Below are 19,658 nucleotides of genomic sequence, written 5' to 3' on the forward strand. Positions count from 1 at the left end.
TGACCCCACTGCACAACCAGCTCAGCCCCACTGCCCCACAGAGCTGAGTTCACCTCCCACCTCTAAGTTTGCTCTGTGCTTCCCTCTCCTATCTGCTTCTAGAAGCATAGAGCCACGTTCCGAGCCAAGTCTGAGGCACCATAGCTCTGGAAGGTTAGTGCTCTTGAACTGAATCACAGCTATAATGAATCACAGCCATAGTATAGATGCTATCAGAAAACCATAAAACATTTCCCCTTATTATTATTTAAGCTATAGATAGGAGGAGAAAGCTATTAAATCTGTTTTACGAGCACAGAAGCTACAGTGGCTCCAGTATCCATTTGAAGGTGAGGTTTCTGCTTTGTGGCTCCTGAAAAGATGGAAACAAAAGCTGGGGGAAATCTCTTCTATTAAGTCTCACTTCTATTTTCCAACCTCTCCCAAAGGCACTGCTGTGCCTGCCTCCAACACCTCCCCATGCAACAAGGGGCACGGCTGCCAAAAGCAGTCAATCTGCCCAGCACTTGTGTCGTGGCAATTCCCTGGTACAAGCAGTCTGTAAACAACTCAGAATAACAGCTTTAAGTTCAGCTCATTTTCGGGAGATTGCTTTCTCCGGCACATGGGCTGCCAATAATTTTTATAGCATCTAAACTGCCATTTTGTAAAAAAAATAATAGCAACAGGTATATTTTTGTGAAGAGCCTTCCAATTCCTAGCAGAACACAAATTCTTCATCCCTTCCTATCAATTCACATGTTCATTATGAGATTCAATACACTTGCCATAAAAAAAATAAAGCGAAGAGATCCCAGTTAAAAACACTCTTTGTGAAAGTGCCTGTATTGCTCCCATTTTACAACCTTCTCTCAACAGAATGGGGCACAGACACAGTCCCCAGGGAAAACCATACCCACTGCACTCCCAGGCACAGTCCCAGACATATCCCAGGACTGGTTCCATTCCAAAGAGGCCATGGCTACTACTGACTTTTATCCCTTTCTCTTTCAAACACACTGCAAGCGCAGAGTCCTCGTTTACAGTAAAGAAACTGACAGCAACAAGAACCAAAAGATTAGTAATCACCATCACCAGTAATCTTTAGAAGAAAGCATAAAGCCACGCAGTTAAAGGGAAGGCTGCTTAGTGCAACCTTATGGCTTTGTAACCCCCAAACAAATGGGATTTTCAGCTCTAATAAATCGCTCAGAAGGCTGAAGCCAGGAACAAATCATAGGAACACAGCATCACAGCTTCTGTGCTGCACTCCGCAGGCTCTCCTGTCACAGTGCCATGTTGTGTTTTTAAGATACAAACTCAGAGCTAACGAGACAGAAGCAGAGGCTGTCTTTCCTAAGACAGGATTTCCTGAAGATAACAAATCCAGTCTGTCAAACCTTTTTGCAAGATGGAAACTGAGCACCTGTGTAAAATCCATCAGCTGCAGCTCGTGCCCTCAGTCATTACATCATGAGAAAGACACTCTGTAGAGTAAATAATCAATTAACCTTTTTCAAACTGCACCTTCAATAGAAGATCTCTTAATGGGTGCAAGGAGAAGTGGCTGCAACGAAGCACTCATCCAGCTCTTGATTTTTATTCCACGTCCTCAGTGCTCTGCACTCGTGCAAGCCCCTTTTAGAAGGTCCAGTACTGCAGTCACTTGAGCTCCTAAAAGCCTCAATTTCAAGTGATTAAACAACACCCAATTTCAAAGCAATGCTTAATTACTTCTTAAACATGTTGACCTGGCCTGTACCTGACTTTTTAGCTGAGTTCTAAGAGGTGCTGCCTACAATAACAGCACAGCTTAATGTTCTAAAGCAAACATTAACACATTAGGTGGTCTTCATGTGAAAATTATTTCAAAGCCAGGAAATTAAGCAAAGAACACCAGATGAGAAGTAACAGATTAACCATTCTGTAAGACTTGTGTATGTTGAATTCAGGTAGATTATCACTCCTCTCTCCCTTCTAAAAATATTCATGTCTTTCATGTGGCTGTACACCACGCTGTCATATCTTGCAGGAAAGACAATGCTTCATACAATCTCTGCACACCATCTATCCCTTGAAACACCTGCACTCCACCAATCAAGTATTCAAGAGCATTAGCTGTCAAGGCACACAGCCTGCTGCCCTTACAGGATGTGCTTCCCACAGCTCAGATTTACAAACCTGAAGATTACCAAAAAAAGATACCAGAACCTCTAGAGCTTCCCTTGTTTAAGTGCCTATTATCAGTAAACAAATAACCTCCAGCATTACAGATAAGCACATTAGAGAAACAAATTGAGAGACTATTGGCAAAGTTTGATGACACATCGGTGACTTCATGCAGTAGCTGGTGATTTTACAATTAAACTGAAAGATTTGTACCCTGCAGGCTTCCATGCCTTTCAATTACTGTAACAGAAATAATGAGCCTTGCACTTGGGTAACTCAGAGCATTAATAATTTATCTTTCAGAATATATCTATCAGCACGGCTAAAACATAAACACAAAGTCAATATTTCCAAACGGTTCTACAGAGATTACTTCAGTTTTCTTCTAAAGGAGAAATGCCAAACAGTTCTCTCAGTTTTACCACAATCCAAGTACTAATATGAGTGGGAAGAAAATACAAACTTTGACCCATTCCTTCAAACAACAGGATATTCATTTCAGATGCAGCTGTTACAAGCAGCTGCTCACACTTTCTGCACCTTTCTCCTTTGCAGCATCTAGTGACAAATGTTCTTATCCACTCTCCACGATGTACTTACCCTTAGCTCTACCTCTTTGCCAAGTAAGTCGTACAGACTTGCTCCTTTGGAGGTGATTTCAGAAGCAAGCTGTCTAGCTGCCTTCAGGTCAGCAATCTGGAAACACAGCAACAGCACAGAATAGTAAAAGAGAATTCACAATGTCACAAAGAAAATCAACAACAGATTTTTCTTATTTTTGTGTTAAAAAAGGAGGCCAGCACAGAGACTGAAACTCTGCCACAGCACTGAAGTTGTCCACTGGAATCAGAACAAGTCCACCTCTGGGCTTAAACACGGCCCTGGTTAGGCACCATTTAGACACAGGCTGCCTGGTGAGACCCCAGACACTTCAGGTCAATGATAAAACCTCCTCAAAGCTGACTCAGCCACGTGTTGGTTCATGTGCTACTCATGGCAAACAGAAACATCTTCTCTTTCATATGCAAAAGTGCATACACCAAAAGGTGTGGGGCCAGCACACTGTGTAAGTACTGAGCGTGGATCATCCAGAAGTGGTTTTTCACATGATTTCTCTGAGGTGCTTTCCTCATAAAGAGGAATAATTGTGTTTCTGCCATCTTTTCAAGAACAGCAGTATTACTGTCTAACAGGCAAACAGCAGAGAGCATTGCTATAAAATAATCAAATTTTATATCAGGATATAGGAAAGGAGCTAAAAGTAACAAAAAGCAGCAACAAGAACTCTTATTATTCTTTAGTATCTCAGGAAAGCATTTAAGGGCTTGGATGGCTTTGATGTCTGTTAGGATAATATGAAGATTCCCTTTTTGTTCAATGCAAACTGGCTCAAAATCCAATGTTCAGTCAGTCTTCTGGAAGCTTGCATCGTTGCAATGATGTTAGTAGATAGAAAATCACCTTTATCCTTGTGTACTCCAACATCTCTGCAATTTCAACAGCATTTCAAAACAATTATAACCAAATTGGTGCCACTATTTCCTTGTACTATGCTTCTGGATATGAGCACACAGAGATTAAAACAAGTCATAGAGTGCAGCCAAGATAAAGCCATCCAACTTCCTTGTGAGAACGTTCTCTGCTTAAGTCTCAGATAGAAAATGCATTTGTTTTTCACAGGTTCACACAATACACTTGCCTACACCAAGAGTAGAAGTTTTCCTTACTTTTGAGCCAAGATCAAACTTGAATTTGCTGCTGTCTTCTTCAGTGATGTCTGTGCGCTCCATTCCCTCCGTATTCATTGCACTGTAAAGCACAGAGGTGACCTTCAGCAGCTCTCTCACTGCATAGCCATCTGCCTGGTAAAGCTTCTTGGTGTTGAGCTTTATGTGGGCCTTGGTAGCCTTTGGAAAGAAAGAAAGCATCATGTCACAAAGAACAACAAAATCTCCATTTACCTCTTCTTCCTTCACTCAGAAGCTCTCACTGGAGGCACTTGTCTGCTTTAAACAGATAAATCTTCCTGTTTGGAAAGAGATTTTCTTAACCGTATCACTGTCGTTTCTGAAGAAATCTTTCTGAAATGTGTGCACTTTCTGTATGCCAGAACATTTGCAGATAATTGCCAGAATGAAAAAACTCAAACTATTCATTAATTCTTCCCCATGTGAAGATCAGCAAAAACCCTGTGCACCACTTAAACTCAAATTAAGTTTAAGTGGAATGTAAGTGCTGCCCAGGTCTTGTGATGATGCTGCAGAGAGGTAAATTTCATCCTTAATGAGTTACAAGAATAAGATCAATTATCCTAATTTAACTGCCTTCTCTTCCAGCAGTAGCTTCAGAGTATTTTATTGTTTCTCAAATTATCCCCTCTTACAACATTACTGACTTCATTCTCTTGCCTTCCATCTCTGTAAAGAAAAAAAAATAATAATTAAAAACTACAATATCCTCTTTTTATACTTCAAAACAGCAAAGGAGAAAAGAGAGCATCACAGAAACCACATCTCTGTCACAGAATGGACACAAGTGTAGTTCTTGCATCCCCTGCCAAGTGGCTGCACCTACCTCATGCATGCAGCACAGCTAAAAGAACAGGTTATTGATGTTGTGCACTCTGAACAGGGCCACTGTGAGACTTGCAGTACAAAAACCTTTCATTGTTTTTGAAAATATTGGCTGCCATGACCTCAGCTGAACCAACATACAAGGTGGAAAGCCAAACATGTTCTCTTTCCCTCTCCTTCAGTAGAAGGGATCTAAAAAAAACTGAATCATGGAAACAGTGGGGATTCAATTTTAAGAGAAGTTTGTCATTAAATGGACAGAACCTGTTAAACATCCACTACACAAAGAAAACCTACACACCACACCATGAAGGATATGGTTAAAGACAGGAATTCCAATTTCAGCTCCATTCAGCCTCAAGAGAGAAAAATCAATGTCAAGCAAAAAGAAAAAAAATGTATTTCACTCAAAGACAATTTAGGAAAAAAGAGGCAAAACCCACATACAACTACATGCATTTCCCAAATTGCCATAATGGCACTGCTTGTTCAAGTAGGCAGCCTCACGTCTGAGGTGTAGCCATCTATTTTACAGCAACTCTAAGTGGTGGTAAAAGATTTGTTCTGAGAAAAATGTGCCTCAATCTAATAAGTGAGAAGGCATGCACAACAGAATGCTGAAGTATGATTCAATATCATAACGAAAATGTCCATTAGAGTTTGTAACTACTGAAGCATGTAACTGAATCTGGCATCCAAAGTTGTCTGTAAATAACCAGGAATCTCTTCTGAATCCATTTTCAATAGATTCACTATATCTTTCACTCTTACCTTTTTTCTTCCACTCCAAAAATGAAGTGATAAGGATTAACACTGTTTTAGCATTAGATGAGTAGTTCCCAGTTTTGTAGATCCAGATGCAACAGCACAAGATCTCAGTAAGGACCTGACCTCTGTGCAAGCTTAGGGTCAGTGCTACAGCAGGATCCCACAGGGCCTCATTTTGGAGCCATGCAAATACAAACCTAAGAGAGCACCAAGCCCCAAACAGCCTCTGAATCAAGTAGGAACATCCCTACCCAACCTACTTCTATGACTTAAGTGAAACTACACACAGGATTAGGGATGGAGTTATATCACTTCTAGCGCTGCAATAGCTGAAGCTTTACTATCAGTAAGTTCTCAAATAAAGTTCCCTCTCCCTTCCTTTTCATCTTCTTGCTTTTTTTTTATTATTTTATTTTCAATCCTGAGCAGAACACTCTGGTCAATTTTACAACCTGGATGTGATTACTTTGGAGAGAAGACAATGCTGCTTGCTATTTGACATACATCACAAGAATACAGTACAGCTCAGCCACCCCTCGCAAGGAAATTGTAAGGGATTAAGAGCAAAATCATTCATGCTAACGTGGAAGAAGAATTTCAGTGTGAAATAAGCAGACGTACCATAAACTGAGCTACAGCCTTAATGAAGAAAACCCGGTCCTGTTCTGTCTCAACATCAGGGGGAATGTCAGACTGAGGTTCATACCTGTGGAAGCATACATGGATTTGATGAGAAATACACATGCAGGTTAAGGAAACTGCTTCAGCTGAGAGGCAAAGTCAGAAAGAAATGAAAAAAAACAACACGTATGAGACTGGCAAACAGCTCTTCAGCCGTGCCACACTGGGGCTGTGCCCAAAATGCTGAAGTTGTGAAGCCTGAGATGTTTCTCCATCAGGAATTGGTCCTTTGGGACACTAAATATGTATTTTCAATCAGGGTTTTCCAAAGGAGCAAAATGGAGATGGCAATATCAAGTCCATGAAACACCTAGAAAATAACCTCCTACTTAAATCACAAAGAGCTTACGGCAACCAAACTAAACTCCATCACACGTGGCTTCACAATTCAAAAACACCAGGCTAATATTTCCAGCTTTCAGGTGGATGAATAAAAATGCCACGTGCCAGCTTGCTATTGCTGGCAGTAACAAAATCAAACGTGTTTCCAGCCTCTCAAAGTACTCGAGAATGAAACAAAGAACCCTACCCTCAGACATCCTTCCACAAATATTACTTTCAAACCCAAATGAAACACAAAGAAAAGATTGAAAGTCTGCTTTAAAAAAAAACATCAGTGAAATGCAGAAAATTCTAGGATCCAGGGAAGAAAAAAGGAAATTCCTGTGATTTTTATAAAAGCTTTGAGATTTCCAACATTCAGACAGACAAAAAACCCCAGTCTTCTCTTTCAAATGATGCTTGCAATTAAGAGCAAGGTACGTGCAAAGTATCCTCTGTGCTCTAAAGTGGAATCAAAAGGCTTCTCCAGCAGAAAAGCTGCCTGTCACTGCATGAGCCTAACTCTGAACAGAGAGGGATGCTGGCATTCAGTTGAGGTTTGGTCTGAAATGAAATCACCTCCCTCCTGGGCTCAGGGCTGTCAGCAATGATACAGCACACAAGTTTGAGCTTCTTAAGCACGTGGGTACGTTAGAAAAATGCTATTTTAAAGAGCAGCAGCTTTAAGTTCTGCCAATTGCCATGTGGTGGTGTTGCTACATACCATGAGGGAACTCTGATTTATGTTTTGAAACATGAGGTGAAGGCAACAAGTAACGCAGACTCTGTGCGTAACAGGGTTAAGAATGTGTAGGTAACTCAATTCCAGCACTTCTGAATCACTTATAAGTATTCCGCTATTTTATTTTATTACCATCATGTCAACATTCAGGAAAACATCCATTACATTAAGTATGAACAAAATGTGATTTAGGATCCCTTCCCATGGCGGTGATGATGACCTGGGCTTTCAGCCCCACGCTGCCAATAAATGCAGCTGTGCCAAGACTCCTTAAATTGGGCACCCCAAAATGAGGTGGATGCAGGGGAGATGAGTTCTTACAGCTGGCTTCAGGCAGGGCTGTTGTCATCCAGCTTTGAAGGGAGCTGCTGGAGGGTGGAATATCCTGTAATATTCCACATTAGGAGCAGCTTTGGTTATTTTTCCACTCACGTGGAGAAAAGAAGATAATTTGATTAGGAAGTCACGTTCCATAAACATTTAAACAAAGTCTGTCTGTGGGTTTGGTGGCTGTAAAAGTACAGCAGGACAGCAGTGGGTGAGCACCTCTTTTGAAACAGCACAGCTGCTAAACAAGGCCAAGGCGAAGCAATGGCAACAGTAATAAGATTGAAACTGTGCCCTGAGGAGCTGCCACTGTGCATTGCCACGGTTGGGGTGCGGGGTCCTTTCAGTACCTAAAAGAGCAGTAAGGAGGAAGGGGACAGCCTATAGCAAGGGCTGCCGTGGCAGGGCGAGGGGAAACGGTTTAAAAGGAAAAGAGGGGGGATTTAGATTAGGCTGCACGGGGAGCTGACGGTGCCCCGTCCCTGCAGACCGCCAGGTGAGGCCGGCTGGGCTGTGAGCCGTGGGCGCCCCTGCTCAGCGCAGGAGGTGGGACCGGCCGGTCTTTCGAGGCTGTTCGGCGCGCACGGAAGGCGGACTCAGCACACCGCACAGCCCGTACCCACCTCCTCACCAGCCACAGCAGCAGCTCGGCCACCAGCGCGAAGTTCGGCCCGTGGAAGTTCTCCATGGAGACGAGGCGGGGATAGCCCAGCGCCCGCAGCATCTCGGCCAGGTCTGAAAGAGAGCGCGCGGCGGGGCTGAGGCCTACCGACATCGGACGGACCTCGGCAACCGAGCCGTCACGTCACTACAAAACGCTCCGCGGAGCGACACGGGGATTTGGAAAGAGCTTCTCCGTAAATCGTAGCCGCCCCCAGGTCCCCCCGCGCCCGCCCGCCCCGCGGAACTCACTCCGCACATCGCGGTACGACATCGCGCCAGGCCGCGCCGTGCGTCGCTATGGCAACGCGCTACAGCGCGGCGGAGGGGCCAAACTTAGGCAGAAAGCGAAGGACCTGGGCATCCTGAAAACTGAACACGAGCCAGCGGTGTGCTCTTGCAGCTCGGAAAGCAAAGGGGATCCTGGGCTCCATCCGCAGAGGGGTGGCCAGCAGGGACAGGGAGGTGGTTGTCCCCCCCTACTCTGCTCTTGTGAGGCCCCATCTGCAGTGCTTGTCCAGGTCTGGAGCCACCAGGACAAGAAAGACAGGGAGCTGTTGGAGAGGGTCCAGAGGAGCCACAAAGATGATCAGGGGGCTGCAGCACCTCCACTACAAAGACAGGCTGAGGGAGCTGGGCTTGTTCAGCCTGGAGAAAAGATGGCTGCAGGGTGACCTCATTGCAGCCTTCAGTACCTAAAGGGAGCCTACAGACAGGAGGGGAATCAACTCTTTGAAAAAGTAGATAACAGCAGGACAATGGGAAATGGTTTGAAGTTGAGGGAGGGAAGATTGAAGTTGGATGTCAGGGTGAAGTTCTTTAGAGAGAGAGCGGTGAGGTGCTGGAACAGCTGCCCAGAGAGGCTGTGGATGCCCCGTCCATCCCTGGAGGTGTTCAAGGCCAGGTTGGATGGGGCCCTGGGCAGCCTGGGCTGCTGTGAAATGTGGAGGTTGGCGGCCCTGCCTGTGGTGGGGGGGTGGCAATTCAAGATCCTTGAGATCCCTTCCAATCCAATCCATTCTGTGATTCTGTGATTCTGTGGTCTGTGCTCTAAGAGGATTGTCCTGGTTTCATCAGGCCGCTCTGTGGTTTGGAGAAGCAGTGCTCCACTTTCCAGCTCCAAGCACTCGAGATGTGAGATCCAAAGCTCAGCTCTTCCCTTCGTACTCAAACATGAATACCAGGCAGCACAAATGTGCTACTGGAGTGGGTGCAGTTTTGGAGCAAACCGGGGTGCACCGAGGAGCAAACCACAGCTGCAAAGCTGTGCCCATACCACAGCGTGTATGCCCACCTCCATGGCCACAGCTCCCCATCGCATGGCCCAGCTCACACCTAAGGCCTTTTTCTCCTTCACCACTACAAAAGCTGGAGATTTTGTTGGAAATGAAGCTCCTGAAAAGAAGCCAGTGCAAACCGTGCCCGGGTAGTGCCTTGGTTTGTGCAGCAGGGAGGGAGATTTCTGCAGCCAACGAGGAGATGGATGGGGAAGGTGATGCAGTCTCAGTGCAGGGACAACCCGACCTTGCAGCATGCACCTGCTTGCTTCTTCCCGAAGTCCAAAGAGAAAAAGAGCAGTTTGGCCACACCTGCCCACACGGGATCCCCCTGCAGCCAAGAGGGCTTTCTACAGCTTTGCCCCATTATCATCATTTTAGAACCAGAGGGATCTCAGCAGTCTCACACTGCTCCTCCATCAGCCACCATCTCCCTTTTCGATTGTTTATTTTCATTTTTAGAGTTCTACTGTTCTTTGCAGTAAGACGGCAATGCTTGACATTGAAGTTGCTCTCACATCCCTCTAGCCAAATTCTCACATCCTCACATCGCAGCACCTGGCACTTTGTCCTTAAGCATTTCTTTTCCATAATACTTTGTGGAGAGCTGCTGCTTTGCATTGTTCCCATCACACGCAGCCCAAAGGAGCAGCTGTGATTCCTGTGCCAGATCACTGCAGCAGGGACTTCTGATGCTCAAAGATCCAAAATGAACTGTGCTCAGCAGCAGGCAAGCCATGCAGGGCAGCTTGGGGACAATTTGGGGGCAATTTGGGTGCACCCTGGGGACACTTTGGTGTGTAGGAGCACAGGAACAGGTGCTGTGGTCGCAGAGCCCTCCTGGGCAGGCTGAGCCATGGCAGCAAAACTGTGCCCATATCATGTGCAGGAGGCTCCTCTGTGCTCCAGCTTCATCCAAACCCCCACCCTGCCTTGAAACTTATGTACCTAAAGCTGAAAAATGTCTACATATATGTATATATATTATTAATGAGAGGAAGAAAAGGCTTGGGCTGTATCTCATGTCTCCAGAAGAAAGGATGGGACTTCGAAGGAGCAATTCTGAGCTAAGGAAGATGGGAGACAGCTGGGGAGGAAGACACAGCACATCTTATGCCAAGGGACCCCAGGGATGTGGAGCTCTGCCTCCGGGGAAGGGAAGCATCCAGGAATGTCGTGCTCCCAGTAATTACTTCGCACGGCAGCTCCTGCCTGTGCTGGCATTAAGAGAGCTGGGAGAGAGGAGCGCAGCGCCGGGCCGAGCAGCAGCCCATGTATCAAGCAGAAGGGGTAATAAATCAACCGCCTGTTTGATCACTCAGCAGATAAGCGAGAGAGGCTACTTAGGGTGAAAAACATCCCCAAGCAAATAGACTTCCAGATCTATCCCTGGCTTTGTCTGACAGATCGGGACAGCAGGCACGGGGCTCCCAGCAGTGAGAAGCACAGTGATATTCCCACCCTCCAGCAGCTCCCTTCAAAGCTGGGTGACAGCAGCCCTGCCTGAAGCCAGCTGTAAGAACTCATCTCCCCTGCATCCACCTCATTTTGGGGTGCCCAATTTAAGGAGTCTTGGCACAGCTGCATTTATTGGCAGTGTAGGGCTGAAAGCCCAGGTCATCGTCACCGCCATGGGAAGGGATCCTAAATCACGTTTCGTTCATCAAAAGTTATGGTCTTTTCAGCAAAGCCAACATTTTGGCTGCTGAGCTCCATGGAAGGATGGTGGTGGCGAGCCCCGCCCAGCAGCAATTCCTGCACTAGGAACTGCAGGAGATGCAGCTCAGCTAAAGCTGGGTTTATAGGATCCTTGCAAATCTTTTACTGTTGCAAAGCCCTTTCAGTTTTACAAGAGAGTACAGGGATTGCAGGCTGCAGCGCTCCCACCTCTGCTCCCATGTCAGTGCAGGAGATGCCCCTGCAGCAGGGCTGAGTCTCTTGGGACAGCAGCAAGTGTGCATTTGGGTAAGGAGCAATGGGATCCTGCAGGCTGCCCGGATTCTGGGGAGCAACATCTGCCAGGTGTGTGTGTTATATTTATCCCATCCTGCTGGGCCGGCCGGAGGACAGCAGTGGATGGGATGAGATCTGCTTAAATAGGTGGGAATGGAGAAGTCCCACCCAGCTTCTGAACGGGCAGGAGCAAAATGAGAGCTGCAGCCTCTTGGCCCTGAATTACGGATGCTGGGGTTACAGCGGCCGCACCACGGAGTAAGGATGCAGCACTGCCTGCTGAGCCCTTACATATGGAGGAGGGCAGGCTGTGCCCTTCTGCAGAGGACGGGTACAAAGAGTCCAGCTCCGGGGCAGGATGTGAATATAGATGATTTTCACAGAAGTTCTTGATCTTATCGCTCAGCCTTCCTGTCTGAACAAGGCGAGAAACTCGGTGGAAGCGAGGGGGATTTGGGCAGCTCTGAATGCAGAGCTGTGACCCATGTTCTGCTGCAGGCTGAGTGCCAAATCCAATGGCAGCCCTGTGAGCCCAGCACAGATCTGTCAGAGCAGACGGTGGGGCAGGGAGTGTCGCAGTGTCCCCAGGGGCATGGCTCCATCCCGTATACGTGTGTCCCCTGGGATGCAAGGACTCACCTGGTTGTGCTCAGGAAAGCATCTCTCCCTGCCTCCTAATGCTCTCTGCCCACCAGCATCTCACAAAACTGCTTTTAGTGGGAATAAATACCTGTTCTCTGCAAAACCCACAGACCCACACTAAATCCATAATGACCCCACCAGTGGGAAGGGTTGCAGAGGTGCTCAGCTGGTACTGTCTTATAGTAAGAAAGACTCTCCAGCATCTAAGGGCACGAAAGGCTGATTTTCCCCTGCCTTTTGCAGGAACACCCCAGAGCACTACACCTCCAGGGGCACAGGGCAGTGAGCAGCGCTTCCCAGAGGGCAATGAGAGCTGTGTGCCACCCCACGCTCCGTGCTGAGGAAGGGGAATTACTTTGGGGTGAGTTTTGGGGCAGAAGCATTAATTCTGATGGTGGTGCACCAGGAGCACAGCTGGGGCAGCACTGGGTGGGCACTGTGCTGCTCTGGGCTCTGGCAATTCTGGAGATTTGTTTTCAGCATCCATCCCTGCCTGAGCCAGGGAGATGTGAGCAGGATCCAGATTGTGCTGTGTGCGTGCAGAACCGTCTGACAGGAGCAAAGCCCGGGGCGAGCAGCTCTGAGCTTCCACAGATCTGCTTCCACAGTGCTGCTCTGCACTCTCACAGCAACCTTTGATAGCACCACCTGCTGATATAGAAATACTTTGCTTTTTAAGCTACCAAAGCCCATCCAGAGCTCAGGGCAGGCTTGCAGAGCAGAAGCCCTGGTGCACAGCTCCACACTGCTAGATTTCTGTAGCCAGCGAGGCTCCAGCACCCTTTTCTGAGAAGCTCACTGAATAATTGCAAATCAGGACGTGTTGATTTACATTTCAGTTCTGCGAATTGCTGCTGTGTGAGAACCAATAGTGCTGCTGCACTCGGGCTGTGCCTCCACTGGGTGCTCAGCTCCCCCAGGCACCGTGGGGCTGCACACAGCGGGACGTGGGGCACAGACGTAGAGTGCCCACACAACCCTAAGCAGGGACAAGGGACACTGCTGTCCTGGAACAGTGTGGGGAGATGGAGCTGGCTCACATCCAGCCACGCTCAACGGTGCCCCACGGCCAGGATCCAGCCCCGCTGAACCGCAGTCGCTATGGAGACCCTGCCTGAGGGCATCAATATGGAGAGGCACTGTGCGTTCCTCGTGTCCCTGCTCCACCAGCCCCAAAAGCCGAGCTGCATCCGGCCCTGTGGCTGAGGAACATGGGGAGCCCAGCCAGCGGCCCTCATGGCCAAAGAGTGCTAGCAGTCAGCAGCCCTCCTGCTCCCAGGGGACCGTGCAGGTGTGTCCCGGACGCCGAGCATCCGTGTGTGCTGGCATCAACCACTCTGCTGTGGGACGGCGGCCTCATGATGCAGGGCCACGGGGAACCCAACCCCAACCCAACCCCAAATGTGTGCCCGGCGTTCTGCTGTGCCCCAGGCTCCCAGCACAGCCACATCCCAGCAGCTGACTGCATCCAGGAGAACAGCAGAGTCCCAGGGAAGCAGCACAGCAGCAGTGTCCTATGGCCACCTGCCTCCTGCTGTCCGTGCTAACTGTTATCCCCTCTTCCAGCAAGGCTGCTCTGGGAGGAAGAGCCCTTCTGGCCCAGCAAACGCTCCTGCAGACTCCTTTGCATTGCCCTGTAGGATTTGCAGCATCCCACAGTGGCCAGGTGGGCAGCGTCCTGCTGTGCCCTGTGCTCAATGATGTTTGTGCAGAGAAGCCCCACATCATTCACCTTCCATCTCCACCCCACCCAGCACACACCAGACACAGGGCCACCCATTTCACGAGCAGAATTCTGGGCTGGGGATGGCACCCCGAGGGCACGCATCCCCCCAGACAGCAGGTTGTGTTTCACTCCAACAGCAACCCTCAGCCTCGTTCTTTTCACTTGAGCAACAGATGCAGCTGCTAATTGCACTGAGCTGCTTCTGCCGTGCAGAGCCCACCGGATTGGTTTCAGGGTAAACATCACATCCTTTGCACAATAAATGTGCTTTGGATGTGTTCAGCCATCGATGCATTTAGGGACACCCCGTCCCACCTGCTTGCCCCACGCTTTGTCCCCTCACTACCTGTCAATGGGCCCCGACTTTGGGCTGTGCCCCCCGATCCCCCCAGCACTGCTGCCCACTCCCTGTCCCCATGGGTGAGGCGACCCCAGCAGCACCCCACTAAAGGGCAGCCACCACAGCGGGCACCACAGCCCCTCCCTGGGCTGTACTAAAGGGGTCCGCACCCCTCACCCCTCCGTCACCACCGCTCCAAGGGCTCAGGGGATCCCTTCTTATCCCCGTGTGTTCCTCCACCCCTCCCCTCCCCCCGGAGCCTCGCTCTCGGTGGGGCGGCCCTGACTGAGCCCCGGGAGGCGGTGCCGCCCCCGCCCCCCCCGTCGGGGCTCGGCGTTGGTGGGAAGCGGCGGGGCCGCATTCGCCGCCCGTTCGCTGCCGCGTTCGCGTCGTTGAGCCCCGGGCTGCGGAACGGCCGCGCACGGTAAGGGAACGGGGGGCTGCGGGGGGAGCCGTGCTGGGGGGGGGGGTGCGGAGAGAACCGAACCTCTCGGGGATACTGAGAGCCGGGTAGGGCGGCTGCGGGGGGGCTCAACCAGGGGGATGCGGGCCGAGGGAGAGCTCTGATGGGAGGGAGAGCTCTAGGAAGAAGGCTCCGGACCCCCGCGGCATCTGCCGTGCCCCGGCCCCGCCGCCGACCCCCTGAGGCAGCCGGGCTGCGGGAGCGGTGCGGTGCGGTGCGGTGCCGTGCGGTGGTGGCTCCCCGAGGTGTCGGGGTCCGGCAGGGACACGGCCCGGGGCTGAGCCGGGACCAACCGCGGGGAGCAGAGCGCCGGACCCGGCACAGCCATGAGGGACGCCCCGGGTCCCGGGTACCTCGTGCATCTCGCGTGGATGTGCCTCTTCTCCGCCGTGCCGGTAAGGGGCGGCCGTGGGGACCGGAGTTGGGGCGGAGGTGCCCTCGGGGCGTCTCTCTGAGCCGCTCTGCGCCGCAGCACGGCGGGGCCAAGGTGCTGGAGAGGACCTTCGAGGAGTGGATGCGGTACCGGGATGAGTGCCTGCGGAGGATGGCGAGCGAGCCCTACCCCGCAGGTACGGCTGGCAGCGGGGCAGCTCCGGGTCACAGCGTCACGCCCCGAGGGCTGCGGCTCTGCGCGCCTCGTGTGGGGCACCGGGGGGGTCTGAGCTGCCCGCATCCCACCGTCGGCTTCTTCCCATCGACCCAAGGGCTCTTCTGCAACCGCACGTTTGACATGTACGCCTGCTGGCCCGATGGCAGCCCCGGCACCGCCGTCAACGTCTCGTGTCCCTTCTACCTGCCCTGGTTTGAGAAAGGTGACGCTGAGCCGCGGCCGTCCCATAGCTGGGGCTGTGGGGCCTGGGGCTGAGCGCGGTGGGTCGGGATGAGAGGGGCCGGGGGCACGTGTGGCACGGGGAGGGCAGTGAGAACATAGTGCTAACGGGTGCCCGCTGCTGGGGGACTGCCGGCTGGGCACCCCGAGGAACACTGTGCTCTGTGCCTGCAGTGAAACACGGGTTGGTGAGCCGGCGCTGCGGTGCTGACGGGCAGTGGGTGACGGTGAACGGCAGCCAGCCGTGGAGGGACTACTCACAGTGTGAGGAGGAGCTGGAGGACGGTGCCGAGGAGGTGGGAGCACGGGTGGGGTGGGGGCATCCCAGGGTGCGTGGCAGGCAGTGGGTGCTGAAGGCACGGGGCTCGCCTGCAGGAAGGCGCCCGCAGGCTGATGGTGAGCTTCAAAGTGCTGTACACCGTGGGCTATGCGCTGTCACTCCTCACCCTCATCTCCGCTCTGCTCGTCCTCACCATCTTCAGGTAGGAGCAGGGCCGCGGGCACACCGTGCCCTGGGTGCAGCAGTGGCTGAGGGCTGCTGACCCCACGGCTCTCCCCAGGAAGCTGCACTGCACCAGGAATTACATCCACGCCAACCTGTTCGCCTCCTTCGGGCTGAGGGCCACCTCGGTGATGGTGAAGGATGCGCTGCTGGAGAGGCGCTGGGGCGCAGAGGTGCTGCAGGTGGCCGATTGGCAGGCACTGCTCAGCCACGAGGTGAGGGCACGAGGGGTGTGGGTGAGCTCTTGGGTCGTGCACCCAACCCATGGGCCGTCGGTGTGTCCACGCAGCCTGTGAGCGAGTTCCTGAGATGCTCATGGATCCCATAGGCAAACTTTAGGCTCTGTTTCCCCACTGTGACTGAGCACTTTGTGCACCCATTCGTTGTGTGGGAGCTCTGAGGGACACACGTACCTCATAGGGAGGCCTTGGTGCCTCCGTGCACACCCTGGCTGAGCTCTTGGGGCATCCTTGCGTGCGGAGGGTGAGCTCTTGGGGCACCCTATGGACGAGCCCCCAGCCCAACGCTGTCTCTCTGTGACAGGCAGCACTGGGCTGTCGTGCAGCACAGGTGCTGATGCAGTACTGCATCCTGGCCAACCACTACTGGTTCCTGGTGGAGGCTGTCTACCTCTACAAGCTGCTGATCGGCGCAGTCTTCTCTGAGAAGAATTACTACCGGCTGTACCTGTATCTGGGCTGGGGTAGGAGCCACCCGGGTGCATGGTGGCACGGGACCGTTCCTGTGCCCCACTGCTGCCCCACAGTGTCCCCAGCCTGGGGCCGGTTTCTCAGCTCAGGCGGGTGCTTGGTTTTACAGGGTGTGCTGTGTGACTTGCAGGGACCCCCGTGGTGTTTGTGGTGCCCTGGATGGCCGCCAAGTACCTGAAAGAGAATGCAGAGTGAGTGGCTGTTTGGGGGGCCTCGTCCTGCACCCCAGCACCACGCAACCACACCGCTTCTGTGTCTCGTGGACAGGTGCTGGGCACTGAACGAGAACATGGCCTACTGGTGGATCATCCGCATCCCCATCCTGCTCGCCTCCATGGTAGGAAACCCCCGTGACAGTGCTGGGAGCTGGGGCAGCCCCCAGCTGGGGTTGGGGTGAAGGGAGGGATGGCCCTGCTCCATGGATGCCCCGCACTGTCGCCCCAGATCAACCTGCTGATCTTCATGCGGATCCTCAAGGTGATCCTGGCCAAGCTGCGCGCCAACCAGAAGGGCTACGCCGACTACAAGCTGCGGTGAGCGGGGGCAGCAGGGCAGCCTGTGTGCTTCCTCCATCCTGTGCCTCATTACACGAGTACCCAGAGCTCCAATAAGAGCTGCTCCCTGCCGTGCCCATGGGAAACCTTGTCCTCTTTCAGGCTGGCCAAAGCCACGCTGACACTCATCCCCCTCTTTGGGATCCACGAAGTCGTCTTCATCTTTGCCACCGACGAGCAAACCACGGGCATCCTGCGCTACATCAAGGTCTTCTTCACCCTCTTCCTCAACTCCTTCCAGGTGAGGTGGGGCCACAACCCATCCCTGTCCTGGGCCATAAGAGTAGGGGGCCCTCTCTCCCTTCCCTCTGCCCCTGTGGTGACCCAGCCTGGGGACGAGGACAGCCCCCTCTCCCCAACCCATGTGGGCAGTTGGTGTGCCTGCATTGTGGACGCTCTTAGGGATGGCCCCAAAGGCAGCAGTGACACAAAGCCCCCATCCCAGGGGACTCAGCCATCTTGTTTCCATAGGGTTTCCTGGTGGCCGTGCTGTACTGCTTTGCCAACAAGGAGGTACGTGGCTCTGGTTTTGGGTTGGGGCTGTGAAAGGAAGTAGCTTTAACTTTGGCTCGTGGGGGTGGGCTCTGCTCGTGCTAGGGAGGGCATTGCCAGGGAAAAGCCATCGGTATCTCGCTCCAGGTGAAGTCAGAGATGAAGAAGAAGTGGCAGCTATGGAAACTCGACCACCCCGCGCTCTGCTGCACGCAGTGACAGCAGCACCGCAGGGCTCTGCTCCGGCTGCTGGAGAGTCTGATCCCAATGCACACAGTGGGGGAGCAGCCACCAGCAGCCCCACGTATGTGTGCAGAGCTGCAAGGAGCAGAGCCTGCTGCCACCAGACCCAGCCGTGCACTGGCACCCTACCAGTGCTGGCACCCGTGCAGCAGGATGGAAGCACGGCCGTCGCATCCCGAGGTGTGCCAGCACCACACTGGGCATTGCACTCCTGCTCTCCTCACCTAAGCCAGGGCCACCTTGCCACCTCTCTGCATCGAGGTGCTGCAGCAGCTGCTCACCACCGCCTTCACTCCAGCGCACTGCACAGAGCAACCCCCACCACCCTCGTCGTGTCCCTCTGGCTGCCAGCTCTCCTCCCCAGCGCAGCACCTCCTGCAGCAGCCTGAGCCCTGACACTGCATTGGCTGCAGTAGGAGCTCTCTTCCTCTCTTCCCAGCTCTGGTGCCCCCACAAAAGCTGATTGCAGCAGTGGACGCCACCACCGCCCCCCAGCCCCTCACTCTTCCCTCCATGAGCAGAACATGAGGCTGCAGCTCCCATCACACAGTGCTTTGCCGCTCCAGCAGCAGGGAGGAGGCAGCTCTTACTCCCAGCTTCGTGGAAGTGAATAGAGGAGGTTCTCCATCACTGGGAGTGTGGCCCAGGCCTTGGGAGACACAGAGGTTGGAGGAGGCTGCACCAGGCTGAGCAGGAGGTTTGCTGGACAGATGTAACCCCTGTGAGACCATTTTGCACACTGACTCTTTTCAGATGTAAATAAAGGTTTATTTTTCAGCAAGCATGGCACTTGTATGCTCTGAGGGAGGGAAAGGGCTCTGGGCACTAGGATAAGTGCAAGTGTATTCAGCATGCAGCTGAATTTATGTACACACACTGCTGGCTCCAGGACAATAAACAGGTAGGAAGAGCACAGGGGCTCTCAGTACCTGTCTCTAGCTAGCACCGTGTTCTTTTTCCTAGGGTTACATTACAGGTGACACAAGGAGGGAAGCAGCAAAATAAATCCACATAGTGATAAATAACCCAAAGAGCCACCTACGGCACACAAGAGCCCTGCCTGGCACAGAGCAAGGAGCTGCCCCTGGACAGGAGCAGGATTGCTGTCTGGCTCTTTCTCTGTCCTCTGCCACTCTCACAGCAGCGTGCATATGGATATTGCAATGGGAGCTGATGCCAAGCTGCACTGGGCAGAGAAAAGCAGGCTGTTCCAGGATGCAGGGACTGCAGGATCACAAGAGTGCAAGAGCGTGCCTATATTGCTTCACTGCCCCCAGTCCATAGCCCCATAGTTTCATTCAGAGGTCTGATGTTGCTCTAATTAAAACTTTCCATAACAGCTGCTAACTCATTCTCCCACCCCTATTTGTAGCACAAGATCACAGCTTGGCTGAGGTTTTGTGAGCTGTATTGGTGTGACAGTGCTCCCTAGAGTCCCAGGCTGGAGCCAGGCACAGGATACTATCTCACCTTGAGCAGAAAACCCCAGCACATGGCTCAACAAGGCCTAAAGACATTTCTGAGCTAATGCAGAGACGATTCTCCTTGTCACACAGCCAGGACACCGTGGGTGTAAGAGTGGCATGCTCTGTTACCTGTGTGCACTTGTTCCATAAGCACCTGCCCGTGGTTGCTCTCAGTCCACCTCCCCTGCTGGTGCTGTGAAGGCATCACCTCTAAGATGAAGCAGACAGGGACTGGGAAACC

General features: G+C 52.1%; 2 protein-coding genes across 8 annotated transcripts in view; one reads left to right on the forward strand and one right to left on the reverse strand.

Moving 5' to 3' along the window:
- The window catches only part of IFT38 (intraflagellar transport 38), a 56,144-nt gene extending 47,592 nt beyond the window's left edge, over positions 1–8,552 (reverse strand). For all 5 annotated transcript variants that reach the window (XM_019620683.3, XM_085237453.1, XM_019620682.3 and 2 more), the window contains exons 1-5: positions 8,473–8,552; positions 8,184–8,295; positions 6,111–6,195; positions 3,876–4,055; positions 2,749–2,844 (exon numbers count right to left, since the gene is read on the reverse strand). In XM_019620683.3, coding sequence (XP_019476228.2) covers positions 2,749–2,844; positions 3,876–4,055; positions 6,111–6,195; positions 8,184–8,295; positions 8,473–8,494 — 495 coding nt within the window. In that variant the 5' untranslated portion in view covers positions 8,495–8,552. The remainder of the gene's footprint in view (positions 1–2,748; positions 2,845–3,875; positions 4,056–6,110; positions 6,196–8,183; positions 8,296–8,472) is intronic.
- A 6,079-nt stretch (positions 8,553–14,631) lies between these two features.
- On the forward strand, positions 14,632–18,728 carry LOC104913473 (glucagon receptor-like). Of its 3 annotated transcripts, XM_085237532.1 has the most exons (13): positions 14,806–15,016; positions 15,094–15,190; positions 15,326–15,433; positions 15,625–15,746; positions 15,826–15,932; positions 16,011–16,167; positions 16,496–16,655; positions 16,793–16,853; positions 16,930–16,999; positions 17,107–17,195; positions 17,319–17,457; positions 17,688–17,729; positions 17,856–18,728. In XM_085237532.1, exons 1-13 carry the CDS (start codon positions 14,948–14,950, stop codon positions 17,925–17,927), a joined length of 1,293 nt encoding a protein of 430 aa, XP_085093658.1. In that variant the 5' UTR covers positions 14,806–14,947; the 3' UTR covers positions 17,928–18,728. The 3 variants fall into 3 exon arrangements, 2 of the variants coding, with proteins under 2 accessions (XP_085093657.1, XP_085093658.1); XM_085237531.1 differs by having other exon boundaries at positions 14,632–15,190; XR_014886801.1 differs by lacking the exons at positions 17,107–17,195; positions 17,319–17,457; positions 17,688–17,729; positions 17,856–18,728 and having other exon boundaries at positions 14,632–15,190; positions 16,772–16,853.
- Positions 18,729–19,658: the final 930 nt, after the last annotated feature.

This window comes from Meleagris gallopavo, chromosome 16 (assembly GCF_905368555.1).
Source record: "Meleagris gallopavo chromosome 16, MGAL_WU_HG_1.1, whole genome shotgun sequence".
In the NCBI taxonomy this organism is placed as follows: Eukaryota; Metazoa; Chordata; class Aves; order Galliformes; family Phasianidae; genus Meleagris; species Meleagris gallopavo.

Excerpts from the sequence above, each read along its gene's own strand:
- LOC104913473 (XM_085237531.1), top strand. The coding sequence starts at position 14,725 with ATGGGAGGGAGAGCTCTAGGAAGAAGGCTCCGGACCCCCGCGGCATCT. Across the intron at positions 15,191-15,325 it reads GAGCGAGCCCTACCCCGCAG|GGCTCTTCTGCAACCGCACG; the intron begins GTACGGCTGGCA and ends CATCGACCCAAG. Across the intron at positions 15,747-15,825 it reads TGGAGGACGGTGCCGAGGAG|GAAGGCGCCCGCAGGCTGAT; the intron begins GTGGGAGCACGG and ends GCTCGCCTGCAG.